General features: G+C 43.7%; 1 protein-coding gene across 1 annotated transcript in view; it reads left to right on the forward strand.

Annotated features, from left to right (window-relative positions):
- The window catches only part of LOC140428610 (serine/threonine-protein kinase 3/4), a 178,461-nt gene that overhangs the window by 51,795 nt on the left and 109,260 nt on the right, over nt 1-17,406 (forward strand). Inside the window, exons 5-7 of the mRNA XM_072515268.1 lie at nt 11,633-11,797; nt 14,417-14,584; nt 16,450-16,587. Of these exons, the coding sequence (XP_072371369.1) occupies nt 11,633-11,797; nt 14,417-14,584; nt 16,450-16,587 (471 nt within the window). The remainder of the gene's footprint in view (nt 1-11,632; nt 11,798-14,416; nt 14,585-16,449; nt 16,588-17,406) is intronic.

Below are 17,406 nucleotides of genomic sequence, written 5' to 3' on the forward strand. Positions count from 1 at the left end.
GTTTACCCTGGCGTGTAACCCACAGTCTTGTCGGGAGGTGCCGAAACGTGCGACTTAGCTGGTCATCGCCGCACCCGGAGGTCCAGGGGTATTCATTATTTAGGAAGGACAGACAAAAAGGGAAAGGAGGTGGGGTAGCATTTTAGTGAAGGAGGAAATCGATGCAATAGTGAGGAAGGATGGTGGCTTGGAAAATCATAATTTGCAATCTGTATTGGTGGAGATGAGAACCACCAAGGGGCAGAAAATGTTGGAGTTGTCTGTGGGCCCGAAGCAGTAGTGGAGATGTAAGGGGGTGTAAACAAGAAATCAAGAGATGTATGCAATAAGGATACAACTTTAATCATGGGTGACTTTAAGGGCAGCACGGTAGCACAGTGGTTAGCACAATTGCTTCACAGCTCCAGGGTCCCAGGTTCGATTCCCGGCTTGGGTCACTGTCTGTGCGGAGTCTGCGGGTGCTCCGGTTTCCTCCCACAGTCCAAAGGTGTGCAGGTTAGGTGGATTGGCCGCGCTAAATTGCCCTTAGTGTCCAAAATTGCCCTTCGTGTTGGGTGGGGTTACTGGGTTATGGGGATAGGGTGGAGGTGTGGGCTTGGGTAGCGTGCTCTTTCAAAGAGCCGGTGCAGACTCGATGGGCCGAATAGCCTCCTTGAGCACTGTAAATTCTATGATTCTATGAATTTACATTTAGATTGGACAAACCAAACTAGCAATAGTGTGTGGAGGAGGAATTCATGGAGTGCTTACGTGATGATTTTTTTTTTTTTAGATCAATATGTTGAGGAACCAACCAGAGAACAGGACATTCTAGACTGAGTGCTGTGTAATGTGAAAGGAATAAGAATTTTGTGCATGGAGTCCCTTGGGGAAGAGCGACCATAATGTGATAGAATTCTTCATTGAGGTGGAGAGTGAAGTAGTCGAATCTGAAACTCTGGTCCTGAATCTAAATGAAGGGAACTAAGAGGATATGAGGCCAAGTGGCAATGATGGATTAGGAGATCTTACTAAAGGAATTGACGGTGGATAGGCAATTTTTCATATTTAAAGAACGTGTGCGTGAACGATAACAATTATTCATTCCTGTCTGGTGCAAAAATAAGAGGGAAGGTGGCTCAACCATAGCTTGCAAAAGAAATGAGGGAAAATATTAAATCCAAAAGCTGCAAGCTTGAGGATTGGGAGCTTTTTCGAACTCAGAAAAAAGATTTGATCAAGAGAGGGAAAATAGAGTATGAGAGTGAAATTGAAGGGAATGTTGAAACTGACTGTAAATGCGAAGGGAAAAAGATTAGTAAAGACAAATAGAAGCCAGCGAACGTATCATGAGGAATAAGGAAATGGCAGAATTGAACATCTAAATTGGTTTTGACTTCACAAACTAGCACAAATAACTTCCCAGAAATGTTCGGGAACCAAGGGTCTAGTGAGAGGGTGGAATTTTTTGGGGGGAAAAGTTTTGATTTAAAAAAAAAAAAAAAATTCATTTTATACAATACAAAATAAACAAATCTGTGCAAACCAAATACAATTTACAAAAGCCAAACGTTAGAAATAATCCCCAAACCCAAACGCTGACCACTGTGCTGCCCAGAATGTTCTGTTTATTGATCTTTCATTATCTTACATAGCAAGGTCATATTGTGTCACATATATTACATAGTGATAAATCAATCCTAATCACAGGGTATGATCAGTGTATGTGCCTCCTTACTTTCTCCACCCTCCCTCTCCCTTTCCGTTGGTGCTTGTGGTCTCTCAGTGGGCTCCCTCTTCACTTTGCTCTATTGGCTGTTGGCTACAAAGCGGCCCGTGAGTGGGTGAAATTGAAGGAAATCTGCGTTAGTAGGAAAATGGTACTGGGGAAATTAATGGGGGTTAAAGGCTGACTAAACACAGGGTCTGATAATCTACTTCCTAAAATGGTAAAGGACGTGGTCCTGGAAATATTGGTGCATTGGTGGTCATCTTCCAAAGTTTGATACACTCTGGAGCAGTTCCTACAGATTGGAGGGCAGCAAATGTAACCTCGCTATTTAAAAGGGGAGGGAGAAAAAAATGGGAATAATTACTGCACTGTAAATTCTATGATCTATGATTACAGACCAGTTTGCCTGACTTCAATAGTGGGGAAGACACTAAAGTCTATTATAAAAGACGTGATAACAGAACATTTGGAAAGCATTACCGGGATTGGACAAAGCCAGCAAGGGTTTATGAAGATGTCGGGGACTCTCTGGGGACTGCCACTAGCACCCTTTCCCCTTGGTTTCTGTGGCTATGACTCATCTTTCATTCCCTCACCCTGCAGTGTAAATATCTCCCAATTTCTATGCCTTTTAGCTTTGTCAAAGGGCCATCTGGACTCGAAACGTTAGCTCTTTTCTCTCCTTGCAGACCTGCTGAGATTTTCCAGCATCTTTTTGGTTTCAGATTCCAGCATCCGGAGTAATTTGCTTTTATGAAGGTATATCATGCTTAACAAATCAGTGGAGTTTTTTGAGGATGTAACTAGTAAAATGGATATAGGAGAATCAGTGGATGTGGTGTATTTGGACTTTCAGAAGGTTTTTGATGAGGTTCCTCAAAAGACCTTAGTGGGCAAAATTAAAACACATGGGATCGGGGGTAATGTATTGGCATGGATCGAGAATTATTTGACATATAGGAAACTGTGGGAATAAATTTTTCTGAGCGGCAGTCAGTGACTAGTGGGGTACCACAGGGATCAGTGATTGGGTCCCAGCTATTTAAAATATATATAAATCATCTGAATGAGGGCACCAAATGTAACATTTCCAAGTTTACTGACAACCCAAAACTGGGCGGAATTGTGAGTTGAGGAGGATGCAAGGGTGATCTAGACAAGTTAAGTGAGTGGGCAAACACATGGCAGATGCAATACAAAGTGGCTAAATGTGAAGTTGTACACTTCCCAGTGTGAAAAACAGAAAAGAAGAGTATTATTTAAATAGTGATCTACTGGGAAGTGTGGATGTACAACGAGATCTCAGTGTCCTTGTGCACCACTCAATGAAAGTGGAGAGGTAGGTACAACAAGCAATTAGGAAGGCAAATGGTATGTTAACATTCATTGCAAGAAGATTTGAGTTCCAAGTAGGGATGTCTTACTGCAGTTATACAGGGTCTTGGTGAGACCACACCTGGAGTATTATGTGTAGTTTTGGTCTTCCTACCTCAAAGGCCAGTAAAGTGAAGTTGCCATGGTCCCAGATGACCATAGGCTGCATTTCACCTTTGAGGGGGAGAGTTGGCTGGTGGTGATTGAATCTGAGGCAAGGTTGAGAATAACTTCAGCCGATACAGGAATTGAACCCACACTGTTGGTCTCGCTCTGCATCACAAGCCAGCTGTCCAGCCAACTGAGCTAAACCGGCCTCCTTAAGACAGTATATACTTGCCATAAAGGGGGTGCAGTGGAAGTTCACTAGGTTGATACCGGGGTTGGCAGGACTGTCGTATGAAAAGAGATTGGTTCGACTGGGCTTGTATTGACTAGGATTTAGAAGGATGAGAGGAGATCTGCTTAAAACTTAGAAAATTCTAACCTGGCTGGACAGACTAGATGCAGGGAGGATGTTTTTCCCGGGTTGGGGAATCTAGAACCAGTGGACACAGTCTCGGGATACGGGGTGGATCACTTAGGACTGAGACGAGGAAACATTTCTTCCCTCAAAGGGCAGCGATCCTGTGGAATTTTTTCCAGCTGCAGAAATTCTGCCACGTCGCTTGCCCACACCCTGACGGTCCGCGGCTCCGTGTCCTGCCAGCGCAACAGAATCCGTCTCCGGCTATCAGGGTGGCAAGGGCCAAAACATCGGTCTCTCTCCCCACCCGCAATCCCGGATCCTCTGACACTTCAAATATCGACACCTCTGAACTCTGAGCTCTCTCTCTCTTTTTCTCTTTTTCTCTTTTTCTCTTTCTCTCTTTTTCTCTTTCTCTTTCCAGAACCGCCTCAGCTTCAGGCAAGCCCAGAACATATGGACACGGGTCGCCGACCCTCCTGCATACTGCCCACACCTATCCTCCACTCCTGAGGTGGGATTCTCTACCACAGGAGGCTGTGGAAGCCAAAACACAATGTATTCAAGAAAGAGAGAGATAATATTTTAGATTTTAATGGCATCAAAGGGTATGGGAGAGAAAGTAGGACTGAGATACAGGATCAGCCAAGAATGGCAGAGCAGGCTTGAATGGCAGAATGACCTACTCCTAGTTTCTATGATATGCGGCAGTCCATGCTGGCATTTATGCTCAGTTCAAGCCTCCTCCCATCCAGCACAGCTACCTCCTATTCCCTTCTCCCTCATCTGCTTGACTAGCTTCCCCGTAAATGCACCTGTACTATTTGTTTCATCCAATTCCTGTGTAGTGAGTTCCACATTCTCGCCATTCTTCAGCTGAACAAGATTCTTCTGAATTCCTTATTGAATTTCTTGGTAACTATCTTATGTCGGTGGCACCTTGTTATACACCCCACTACAGGAAACACACACTCTCTGTATCCAGTCTATAAAAACATTTAATAATTTCAAAGACCTCTATTAAGTGACCGTCAAGCTGCCTTTTTTTTGAGGGAAAGAAGACCCACCTGTTGACCCTTTCCTGATACGTATACCCACGTATTTCTATTACTATTCTTGTAAATCCACTCTGCACCCTCTACAGTGTTTGTGTGTCCTTTTTCTTTATAATACGACAACCAGAATTGCACACTTAGTGTGTGGTCTAACCAAGTTTCGATGCCGGTTCAGCATAACTTCCCTATGTTTCCCTCTGTTCCTCCAGAAATAAAGCCTGGTTCTTGATTTGCTTCTTTTAATGGCCTTGCTAACCTGTGGCTCAACATTAGTGATTGATTCATGTGTACTCCAAGATCCCTTTGTTCGTGTGCCCTGCCTAGAATTGCACCTTCCAAGTAATAAGTAATTTCCTCCTACCAAAATGTACAACACATTTATCCGTGTTGAACTTCATTTGCCAATTATTTGTCCATTGTACAAGTTTATTAATGCCATCCTTTAATTTGTCTTCAATATTCTATTTTATTTTTAAAATATATATACTTTTTTCTTTTTCACATTTTCAACCAAATTTAAACCCACCACAACAAACAATCAGCAATAACAAATACAATGTCAAACCCCTGGTTGCCTTCAATGTTGACTCTCTAACCGACCACCACCTCCACCAATGTTTGGTGTCACCCGCAAATTTAGAAATTGCATTTTTGATTCCAAAGTCTGAATCGTTAATGTTAATTCTGAACCGCAAGGGTCTCGGCACCAATCGTTATTGAACACCACTTCTCACCTTCTGCCACTCTAAAATACCTACCCTTTAATCTCACGTCTCGCCTTTTGTCTTGAAGAAGGCTAGCAATCTATTCCCCCACTTGTTCCCTGACCGGTAGCAGCTGTACCGGGAAAATGACTTGATTTACATTCAATTAGAGCTTGATTCACTAGGTGAAGGCAGCGTACAACTGAGGTATACAATGCTTCAAGGCTCTGTTGAATGAACAGATTTCAACAAGGATGTTATTGGGGTGCTATATTGGTCTTGGGGAGAAATTAGCTGATTCTCCAGTTCTGAAAAGATGTTGTAAGCAGAGTGAATACTGACGCCAGTGACTGGCCGATGGTATGTGTGCATGTCATGTCACTCTAAGCCCAGCCCGAATGTTTGTGTTGAAGTGCAATATGTTGTTGAATTCTATACTTGGCCTTGCTTCAATGCAGTATTGTCAGTCCATAGCCTGACTGCACCAAATTGCGCAATCGCACTTTGTTAATTGTACATGCAATGGAACTAAACATAGCTGACTCTGCACAAGAGTGCTTTCTCGCCTGGTAATTTGTTTTGAAAAGTAATGGAAGAGCCTCCGAGTTGGCAGGCGTCCGTAGTGGTGACTGCATCAGATTGCACATTCCACGTAAAGTGTCGGGTAGTTACTCTCCTTGCACTTCATGTCGTTGCCGCCGCACATATTGCATCACGTCACTAAATGCAACCTTGTTTTAAAATGCGGAAAAGGCACCAGTCCCACATTTATTTTTGTGCAAGGCTTCAAAGGAGTCAACCACATAATGTGGAATTCATGCTGATTGCAAGCCTGACTGGGTAGGTGTGGCAAATGCCCTCGGCCGCACAACAGGAGTGAACCAGATGTGCCAGTCCACAAATTATCTGTTTGATCGATATCGGTTTATCATGTTGGAATGTGAGCTTTTGTCCTCTGGATTGCTGGTTGAGCATCAATAACTGCGGCACTAGACACTGTAGCTGCTGAGGGTAGAATCACGCTCAGCTGATTGAGTGCTTCTTTCAACACAAAACAGGTATACCATCTGAAGCATAACTTTAGAACCATAACTAGCATGAGTCATGCCTTAAGGAGAATAGGAGAGTGAAAGTTAGTATGAAAGTGAAAACTCTTATTTGCTTTCCACCTGTTAATTTTTTCTTATTTTTGTGTGACACAGTGGTTAGCACCGCTGCCTCATAGCGCCAGGGATCCGGGTTCGATTCCAGCCTTGGGTGACTGTGTGGAGTTTGCACGTTCTCCTGTATCTGCGTGGGTTTCCTCCTACAGTCCAAAGATGCACAGTTTTGGTGGATTGGCCATGCTAAATTGGCCCTTAGTGTCGAGGGATGTGCAGATTGGGTTACAGGGCTAGGGCGGGGTGGGCAGGGTCGTGGTGCTGGGCACTGTTCTTTCAGAGGGTTGGTGCGGACTTAATGGGCTGAATAGCCACTTCCTGCAACAACAAAAAAACACAAGGCCCAGAGTGCAAGATGGCAAGTTTGTAAAAGGTGGCAGAGAAGCTGAAATAAATCAGCAATTAGGTTTTGGTGATGTCTAATGTACGAATGAATACCTGTGAAAGGTAGTTCTGATGATTTGGGGGAAAATAAGTTGTGTTGAAAAGTGCCAGTGTGATCTCAGAACATCATATAGAGCCTGTCAGTGTAAAGCAGGATACTGCCGGTGCTGGAAATCTGAAATAAAAACACAAAATGCTGGAAAAGTTGGGCTGCATCTGTAGAGAGAGAAATAGTTAATGTTTCAGGACTACGTCCTTTTATCAACCGGGAACAATAATAGGTTTTAAGGACGGGTAGGTGGGACAAGGGTAAAAGAAAAATCTGTGAATAGGGTAGAAGACGGAAGAGATTGAATGACAGAAGACTGATTAAAAGTCTTCCAGGACCAAAGGGAATGGTGATGGGTCAAGAAAAGAAACGAGATGTGCGTAAAGCAGGTTATATTATTTGATTATTTGTAAAGAGCCAGGAACTAAGTAGGAGTTCTTGTGGAGCAGTAGGTAGTGTCCCTGCCTCTGAGCCACGAGATGCAGGTTCAAGTTCCACTCCAGGACTTGATGTCCAAGGAAGTTTCGTAACGCGACCAAACAGGTTGAGTGTCAACTTGCCAATCCTTTCAACATTCGCCAATTACAGGCAATAAGAGTGGGAAAGATTTCTGGAAAGAAAGTGGAGCCTCTACCATCACTATCATCGCTCCAGGCTATAACTTTAAAAGTGTTTGTTGTCACAGCAACTCGACCTCTTGGCCCAGATGGCTGGACGGCTGGTATGGATCAGGTTGGCGCCAGCAGTACATGTTTCGACCCTCATTCCAGTTTGGGTGGAGTTGGGACTTGGCTCTTTGCCCTGTCCATGGCGGAGGGCATGGGGTGGTGGGCCAGGCCTGCCTTTGGGCAGAGAACTCAACAAGGAGGGACTAAATGTAATGTGGACTCCAGAGTGCCATATTTTAGTGCCACACCGGTCATGGCCAAGTGTGACATGTATCAGTCTTACCAGCCACATTGACAACTGAAAGAAATGCATTTGCAGCTGCAGCATTTTGCGTCTAAAGTGTGATTATTTCTAATTTATGTGGATCAGAAGACATAACTAAAACCAAAGACTTTTTAACAATAAATTTAGAGTACCCAATTCTTTTTTTCCATTTAAGGGTCAATTTAGCGTGGCCAATCCACCTACCCTGCGCATCTTTGGGTTGTGGGGGTGAGACCCACGCAGACACGGGGAGAATGTGCAAATTCCACACAGACAGTGACCCGGGGCCGGGCTCAAACCTGGGTCCTTGCCGCCATGAGGCAGTAGTGCTAATCAGTGGGCCACCGTGCTGCCCCAACTGAAAGCAAGATAATGGGGGAAATAACATGCAAAGAAAAGGAGACAAAATTAGGTTGCAATCTGAAATTGGGGAACTCCAGTCCAAAAGGCTGCAAAATGCCTGATTTAAAATGATTTCTCAGGTCATAAAGACTGTTTGTCCTTTCTACCGTTATTGCTCCGAGGTGGGTTGTGGGGGAGGGCTGGTGGGATGGAATAGCACCCAGTGTTTCTCTTATTTCAGTGTTGAAGAAGTTGCAGAATTATAGAAATGCTTTCCTGCGCTCCAATCCAGCCATGCAGGAGAGACCCCCTGACTGAAGCCATGCTGGCTCCCTTGTACTGCAATTTTGAAACAAAAGTTATACAGTAGTTATTAAATGAGGGGACCGAGAAATGACGCACTCGAACAGGCACACTCGTGTCTTAACGCAATTTGCACTTGAGCAGATTGATTGCTGGGATGTGCACTGCAGTCTATTTCCCCCTTGCTGTTCTGTCCGGAGCTACGATGTATCTGAGGAGCAAACCGAGGGCTCCATTTGTTTCTCCCAGCCCGATTGATCAACATGGACAGTAGTGGAGATGTCGACATCCCAGCCCCACGGAAAATGCAGTGGGCACGTCTGACTTGAAAAGCGTTCGATTGCACAGCATTGATGATATTCCGTGGGATGTGGATGTCACCGACAAGGCCGGCATCTATTACCCATCCTAATTTCCTTTGCAAAAGAGTTGTTGAGCTGCCTTAAACTGCTGCAGTCCCCGTGGTGCTGACACATACAGTGCTGTTTACAAAGGAGTTCCAGGATTCTGACCCAGTGATAGTGAAGGAAAAGCGAAGTCAGGATGTGAGGCAGTGGTGCTAACCACTGTGCCACCGCGCCGTCCCGACACAATAACTTCTTGAAGGCAGTTTTAGAAATGATGGAGATGCGGGAAGGAATGTTGAGGGTAATATTGTAAGATAAAGCTTGAGTAAGGGTGAAATTATTTAAGGTTGTTGCTGCTGGTTAAATAGAAAATGTATTTGTTTGAAATATTGTGTTTGAAACAGGTTTTCATATCCATGCCCCACTTGGGGGCTCAAGGATAAAGATGTCAATTTTTAGCCATTGTTCTGAGAGGACTGGAGGTTGTAGTTGCTGAGCTCTGAAGGAAACTAATAATAGCCGATTGGATTGGATTTGTTTATTGTCACGTGTACCGAGATACAGTGAAAAGTATTTTTCTGCGAGCAGCTCAACAGATCATTAAGTACATGAGAAGAAAAGGGAATAAAAGAAAATACATAATAGGGCAACACAACATATACAATGTAAAATGAAAAAGTTAATGTGAAAAGGCCCTAGTCGCCACATTCCGGCACCTGTTCGGGGAGGCTGGTACGGGAATTGAACCGTGCTGCTGGCCTGCCTTGGTCTGCTTTCAAAGCCAACAATTTAGCCCAGTGTGCTAAACCAGCCCCTCTGATTAGAACCAAATTAGAATCGTGGCAACAAAACAGATTGGTTTTTTTCCTACGTTGGAACAGTGACTGCACAAAAGTGCAGTGTTGGATGCCGTAAAGCATCCTGTTATATAAATGCAAGCTCTTTGTTCCCTTGGTTGGCAAGGATATGTGCTTATAGAACAGATTGGCAGAGAGGACAGAGTCACGGGGAAACCCATGACGGAGACTCAGTAGATGAGGCATCTGCTGCGGCACAGATGGTACAGTCAGAGAGGAAGCCAGGTAGGCCTGCATCTCGCAGTGGGAAATGTCATGGCAATTATTTAGAAGCCAAACCTTGTCAAAAGCTTTGAAAGAAGGATTTACTTGTATTTCTAGAATGACTTCCATCGTGTTTTCCAAAATACTCAATAGCCAATGAAGTAGCGACTTTTCACAGTAACTTCATTGAAGCCTACTTGTGACAAGCGATTATTATTAAGTAATTTTGAAATGGAGTCTCTTGTGATGTAGGAAATGCAGCAGCGAACTTGCTGCTCCCACAAGCAACAATGTATTAATGACCAAGTCATTTTTTTATGGTATTGATTGAGGGAGACATATTGTCCAGGGTACTGAGGATAACAATCCTGCTCTTCAAAGTAGTGACATGGGATCATTTACACCCACCTGAAAAGGCAGACAGTGCATCAGTTTAATGTCTCATCAAGGGGTTGCGCCTCTGACTGCAGACCTCCCTCCGTGCTGAGCAGGAGTCTCAGCTTTGATTTGTGCTCGAGCCCTGGAGTGGAACTTGAACACCCAGCTGCTATGAACCCTGCTGATGTTACCTGCGAGAGTCTCAGAACCCCAGCGGATAGCTTGGAACACTGCTTCTTAATGGTGTGCTTTTGTTTGGAATGATGTGAAGAACAGTGTACAGCCCCAGAAAGGAACCTGTCCAGTTGTTCTGCAAACAATTAACAAAGAATAATTTTTAAAGTAAAATAAAAAGCACAACATAATACTAATATACACAATGACATTTAAGTATATGAATGACTAAACACATTGTGTTATTTGAAGTTCCCAAAATATACCCCCATTCCCTGAACTCACTGAGAACCCCTTTTCCCAAGCAACATCCAATTTTAGTAACTCTACAGGTCAAATCCAGCTAATAGTTACCACACAATACCGCTTAGGTGACCAAGTCTGGGAAAATGTCTTTTCCTGTTTCAGCAGCAGCACAAAACGCGTCTTTCACACATCTCCTCTACTGAGTAGTACTTCACTCCTCTATGCTTCACCCAATGTCTGTGTCTGTATTTACATTGCGTATTTAGGTTTACTGTAAGTATTTTTTTTCATGTTTGGAATGATCTGTCCGAACTGTACGCAAAATAGTACATTTCACTGTACCTCGGTACAGGTGACCAAAAACAAATCCAATCCTTTAGAGGAGAATATCTGCAATATGCAGTGGCTCTAAATGTTAGCTGGAACAGGCCTCCATGGCTTGGTCCATATACAGAATTGCCCTGTCTGGCTGTTTAGATGGGAGAACTAGCCTCCTTCCCCATTGAGGACCAGCGGTTATACTGATTGGTCTCTTTGATATTCCCCTCTGGATTCTGCTGTCTACCTCACTCAAACTCCTTGCCTTTAGAGCTGATCATTCGTATAACCTCATTATTCTTTGCAAAACAATGTGTCTCATATGGCCATCCGCACCTCAATGTATCTAGACTCTTGCTAATCTTGTTGCTGGGCAAATTGCATTTCATTATTCCCCTCAGCACCTGCTGATTTTGTTAGTTTTCTGTTATTTTGTTTTCACCTCAAGATCACCATTGATCGCGTTAACTTCCCACATTCCTGACAGACTGGAGTCAGAGGCAAGAGTGCCATCCAGCGAGCCACAGCAGACACTTAACACGTGCAAGGCACCCACAAATTATCCACCAAAAGTATTTAAAGGAAAAAGGCTGCGATGTAAACCAGTTTGTCTTGCCTTTTGTTCAGTTAACAGAGGACGAGATCGCCACAATTTTACACTCAACGCTGAAAGGGCTGGAATATCTACACTTCATGAGAAAAATCCACAGGGACATCAAGGCTGGAAACATCTTGCTCAATAATGAGGGACATGCCAAACTGGCTGACTTTGGAGTTGCTGGTCAGCTCACTGTAAGTAATCTCGGAACTGGGCCCTGGTATAGATCAGGTAACAAAAGAAGCTCAACAGCTGAAAGATTTTTCTGATGAAGTTATTGCTATCTCGAAACCTCTTTTCTATTTTACTGGGACAGTGACTATTACAAAAGTTTACCAAGACAAACTATTAAAGATGAACTGACCAGAACCAAGATTACTTTCATGCCTAAAAGTGCACTGGGACTGTACTTTATTGATTGAGTGGAAGGTCCCAGATAAAGTTAGTGCTGCTAATCTCCAAGATGGTGCGAGTTAGTAATGGGGCCGTAATGGCCTGACGATGGTGACTGGTAAGAATGTGTAATTTATTTTAGAGCATTGGGAGACAATTGGCCTGAGCAGCTGAGGAGCGTGGGTTGGAAACATTAGCACAGCACAGTAAAATAAAACATTGGATGAACTGAATTGTTTTGTAAAGCGTCTATAAACTAATGTCTAACTACTTAGGTGTAAACATCTTGGTACTTTGGATCCAACTCGGAGCTGGCGAAGCTCAGGGGTTTAAATTGAGGGCAGTCACATAAATGTGTGTTCCCTTGAATATAGAAGATTGATGGTGATCTAATCAAGGTATTTAAAACGTTGGAAGAATTTGATATGGCAGATGCAGAGAGCCTCTGGTGGGGGTATCAAGAATGAGGGGACACCATCTTAAAATTAGAGCTAGTCCATTTAGAAGGGTTATGGAAATTTGGAACACATTCCCCAAATAATTTGTTGGGGCTACGTCAACTAAAATTTTAAGTCTGAGGCGAATTCCTATTTTTAGATAAGGGCGTCAGTGGAAATGGAGAAAGGTGGGTAACTGGCATGAAGTGTAGATCAGCCATGATGCAATTGAATAGTCAAACTGGCTCAAAGATCTCAGTAACCTACTGCTGTTACTGTGCTGGTCATAACATTAATATTGTCAGTTTTCCTAGAAGGTTGAGGTTCAAGTGCCACAACCGACTTGAGAACATAACCTTGGGGTGACACTTCAGGGCAATGTGGTGTTAGTGTTGTAATGCATGAGTAATTGGAGAGAAGACTTGTGAATGTAACATACTGGGAGGAGCAGATTACTTTGCACTTTTAATTCCCAAAGTTCTCCACCACTGGGGGGTCCTCACATGGATGTATCGTAGATTATTTGATAAGAGATTGATTTGGGGAATCGGTCAACAGTTCCTATATTTTTCTGTCATGCAGCCACAAGGATGGTGGTCAGCGAATTAGATGAACTGTGCACTTTGTTGAACATACACGCTCATACAATTATATGGTTGCAGAATATAGTGTTGCATGGTTGTACAGTACCTCACCCAAGTGATTGTCCTTTGAAAGGGTATACGAAGAGGTTGCAGATTGACCACCATTTCATTCCTATGTGAGTGTACAGGAGGGCCATTCACCCATGACTTTAGACATGAATCAACCCTTTCTCCGTGGCTTCTGCTCTTCCATAAAAAAGCCTGGGAAATGTTCTCCACCCAACCAAAGATAGGTTTAAACTGTGGTTTGTGCAAACGTGGCTCAATTCAACTCCAGTCGACACACCGCAATGCTCAATCTTTTAATCAGACCCTTGGGTCAATGCCAGTAACTGACAGCATGGACACTGTCTACCAGACTCCTTTGTTGGCGATGAACAGGTTACATTGAACGATGGAGTTAATTTGCAGTCTGTGAATATTGTAAATCTGTTTGACTTTCTGAATATCTATTACCTGATGGGGCTGTTTGGGCTGTCTGCCAATATTCTCCATTTGCCCACAAGGTGATATCAGACCAGATTGCTTTTCAGTTGGGGACCAAAATAAAACTCAGAAAAGAGAACACCAAGGGACCTTCAAGGTTGGGAAGGCTTTTGATAAGGTAGATGTGGAGAAGATACCTTCACTTGTGGGACAGTCAAAACTAGAGGGACATAAATAGAAAGTAGGCACTAAAGAATTCAGGAGACAATATGGAACTTACTTACACAAGGGATAGTTACATTGATGCATTTAAGGGAAAGCTCGATAAATACATTAGTGAGAAAGGAATAGATGGTTACAATGATAGGGCCAGACGGACAAAGACTTGTGGAGCATTTGGGTCAAATGGCCTGTTTCTGTCCTGTGAATTCTGTGCGATTCTATGAATCTGCCCTTGCCCCCTCGCACTCTTGCCCTTTCTAACAAAGGTTCACTGAGTAGCAGTTGGACACCGAGACTATCACTGATTTCTGTCTGCTTCTCTTACCAGGGAACTGTAGCTAATTGTTGGCCTCTATCACAGCCCCAAATGTACACTGTTGGGCCCCAGTTCTGGACTTAGCGCATTTAATAGGAATCTAGGTTAAATTCAATCCTTTAAATTAATGAACATGTTATTCTCTCACGGATCCATTGTTTCAAAAACATAAGCAATGTGCGCTCACCTATAGCAGTCCTGCATGGACTGTGTGTTCTATAATATGGAATGCACTGCCTGAAAGTGCAATGCAAGCAGATTTAACTTTCAAAAGGAAATTGAACTTGAAAAGGGGAAGTAAATTTAGGGTATATGGGTGGGTGTGCAAAACTGAGGTACTATTTTCCCATTGGTAACTTGTCCGTCTGTACTCAGGATACAATGGCCAAGAGGAACACGGTGATTGGAACTCCGTTCTGGATGGCGCCTGAAGTAATCCAGGAAATTGGTTACAACTGCGTGGCGGACATCTGGTCCTTGGGGATTTCGGCAATAGAAATGGCAGAAGGAAAACCACCGTATGCAGATATTCATCCGATGAGGGCAAGTAGTGGCAAAACATTCACTCACACTGAAGTTTAAGAGCTGCGTAAGCTGCTGTCGTGGCTGAAGCATTCCCAGCCCATCCTGGGAAGTTTGGCTCTCTAACCGCTCCACTGTTTAATTTGACCACGGCTGATTGGATTTGTTTACACTACTGAGCTGACGATGGAGGCGGTGAAGTGGGAAAGATGGTCAGCAATGCTGCAACCTGGCCTCAACTCCACTGGTACAGTTTTGATATTTGGAGAGAGCACAAATGTGAATATCTGTTTCCTCAACTCATTAGATAGACTCAAGTTGGTAAAAGAGGGCCAGTAAGGCCCCAGAGAGAGCTCCTGTTACCGTTGCAATGACAAGGGAAGCTGTAAAAGTTGGAATTCTGAAATGAAAGGTGCTGAAAATACACCGCAGGTCATTCATCATCTGTTAACGTGTCAGCCGTGGCTCAGTCTGCAGCGCTCCCAGTTCGGAGTTAAAAGGTCGTGCATTCCTGTCCCACTCCAGAGACATGAACACAAAAAGCTAGGCCACCGTGGTAGTGCATTACTGAGGGACACCCCGCACCGTTGGGGCTGCTGTTTTTCGATTGAGACTTTAACTGGGGCCCCCATCTTCTCTCTCTAAGGTGGACGCCAATGGCCCCATGGCACTATTCCGAAGACCATGCCTTGGCAAGCAAATATTCATCCCTGAACATAAACAAAATGTTCTGGTCGTTATTCCACTGGGATCTTATTGTGTGGAAATCAGCTGCCACATTTCTTATTTAACAAAATCACTTAACTGGTTGTAAATTACTTTGGGACATCTAAAGGTTGTGAAAGGTGCCATTGAAATGCAAGTCTGTCTTTTTTGTTTGGATAAGCAGAGAGCAGCTCAACATTTCAGACAAGTACCCCCAGCTTTAATTCTTCAGTCCTGATGAAAGTTAAATGCTTGAAGCATAATATTTTCTTGTTACTGAGGCATACTGCCCCTTGAATATCTCCAGCATTTTCTTCCCTTCAATTTTTAAAATTTGTTCTTGGGATGTGAGTGATGCTGGCAAGGCCAACATTTGTTGCCCATGCCTAGTTGCCCATGAGAAGGTGGCGGCAAAATGCCACATTGAACCGCTGCTGTCCCAGTGGCGTAGGTACACCCACCGTGCAGTTAGGGAGGGAGGTCCAGAATTTTGATCCAGTGACAGTGAAGGAACGGTGATATATTTCCAGGTCAGGATGGTGAGTGGCTTGGAGGGGAACTTGCAGGTGGTGGTGATCCCATGCGTCTGCTGCCCTTGTCCTTCTAGATGGTAGAGGACACGAGTTTGAAAGATTTTGTCGAAGGAGCCTTGGTGAGTTGCTGCAGTTCATCTTGAGGACAGTGCACACTGCTGCCACTGTGCACCGGTGGTGGAGGGAATGAATATTTAAGGTGGTGAATGGAGTGTCAATCAAGCGGGGTGCTTTGTCCTGATGGTTTTGGGCTACGTGAGTGCCACCCTAAACCTTTTTTTAAAACAAAGTGCATGGCTCCACACCATACTGGCATTACACTACACATGGCACTTGGCACTCTGGTATGGGTTCACACTATTTTCTGAAGTTGTACAAGTATTTACTTGTGTTCAAACATAACACGGGTGCTGTAGGCATCTGCACTATAAATTTCATAGCATTGGGGCTGCAATTGACATGAAATTATCTTAATGTTATGAATTATAAATACGGCACTAAAATAGCGGGTGACTGCATGCAGCATCAGAGAGCTGACCTTTAAGATCTTTTACAGTAGCATTTTTATTCAAGCAAGATCAGCTTTGCATATTTAATCAGTCACTTGCAAGTGTCCTGACCTGAATACATTTTCTTTCTATTCTGCAGGCTATTTTCATGATTCCCACGAACCCACCTCCAACATTCCGGAAACCAGAACTCTGGACGGATGAATTTACAGATTTTGTAAAGCAGTGTTTAGTTAAAAATCCAGAGCAAAGGGCTGCCGCCACTCAACTCCTTCAGGTACGTTATAATCTAATATTGATAACATTATAAGGGTAAACGTGTTAGCTGTTGTGTAGTCGGTAGCGCCCTGGGTTCTGAATCAAAAGGTTGTGGGCTCATATCCCACTCCAGAACTTTACCAGGTTTCATTATTCATCACAACATTGATTAGATTCCAATCATACTTCATTGGCTGTAAAGCACTTTGGGAAGTCCAGTGGTCATGATAGGTGGTATAGAAATGAAAGTCTGCCTTTCTTGTTAACAGAATTCAGCAAAGTACAACATAGCAAAAAGTGTGATGTTTAACCAAAATGAAATAAATGGTTGGGTTGAAAGCAGGCTTATAATGGAAGTCTTCTGTGGCCTAGTGGTATTGTCACTGGATTAGTAATCCAGAGACCCATGGTACTGCTCTGGGGACCCGGGTTCGAATCCCACCACAGCAGATGGTGACATTTCAATTCAATAAAAATATGGAATTAATAGTCTAATGTCGGTCATCATAAAAATACCCATCTGGTTCACTAATGTCCTTTCATGTCCTTTCCTTACCCGGTCTGGCCTACATGTGACTCCAGATCCACAGCAATGTGGTTGACTCTTAACTGCCTTGAAATTAGGGATGGGCAATAAATGCTGGATCCGCCAGCGGTGTCCCCATTCCATGACGGTACCTGTCAATGGTAAAGCAAGCTGACCGGGAATGATCTTGGTTGGAGGAACTCTGGGCGTTAGCAGGCTGCGGAGGTGAATTGGAGTAAAATTGATTTTCAGAGGCACTGAGAGTCAGGGAAGATCAAGTACTCAATTGGAGCAGCTAGGAGCAGGTGATAT

Source organism: Scyliorhinus torazame, chromosome 8 (assembly GCF_047496885.1).
Source record: "Scyliorhinus torazame isolate Kashiwa2021f chromosome 8, sScyTor2.1, whole genome shotgun sequence".
Lineage (NCBI taxonomy): Eukaryota > Metazoa > Chordata > Chondrichthyes > Carcharhiniformes > Scyliorhinidae > Scyliorhinus > Scyliorhinus torazame.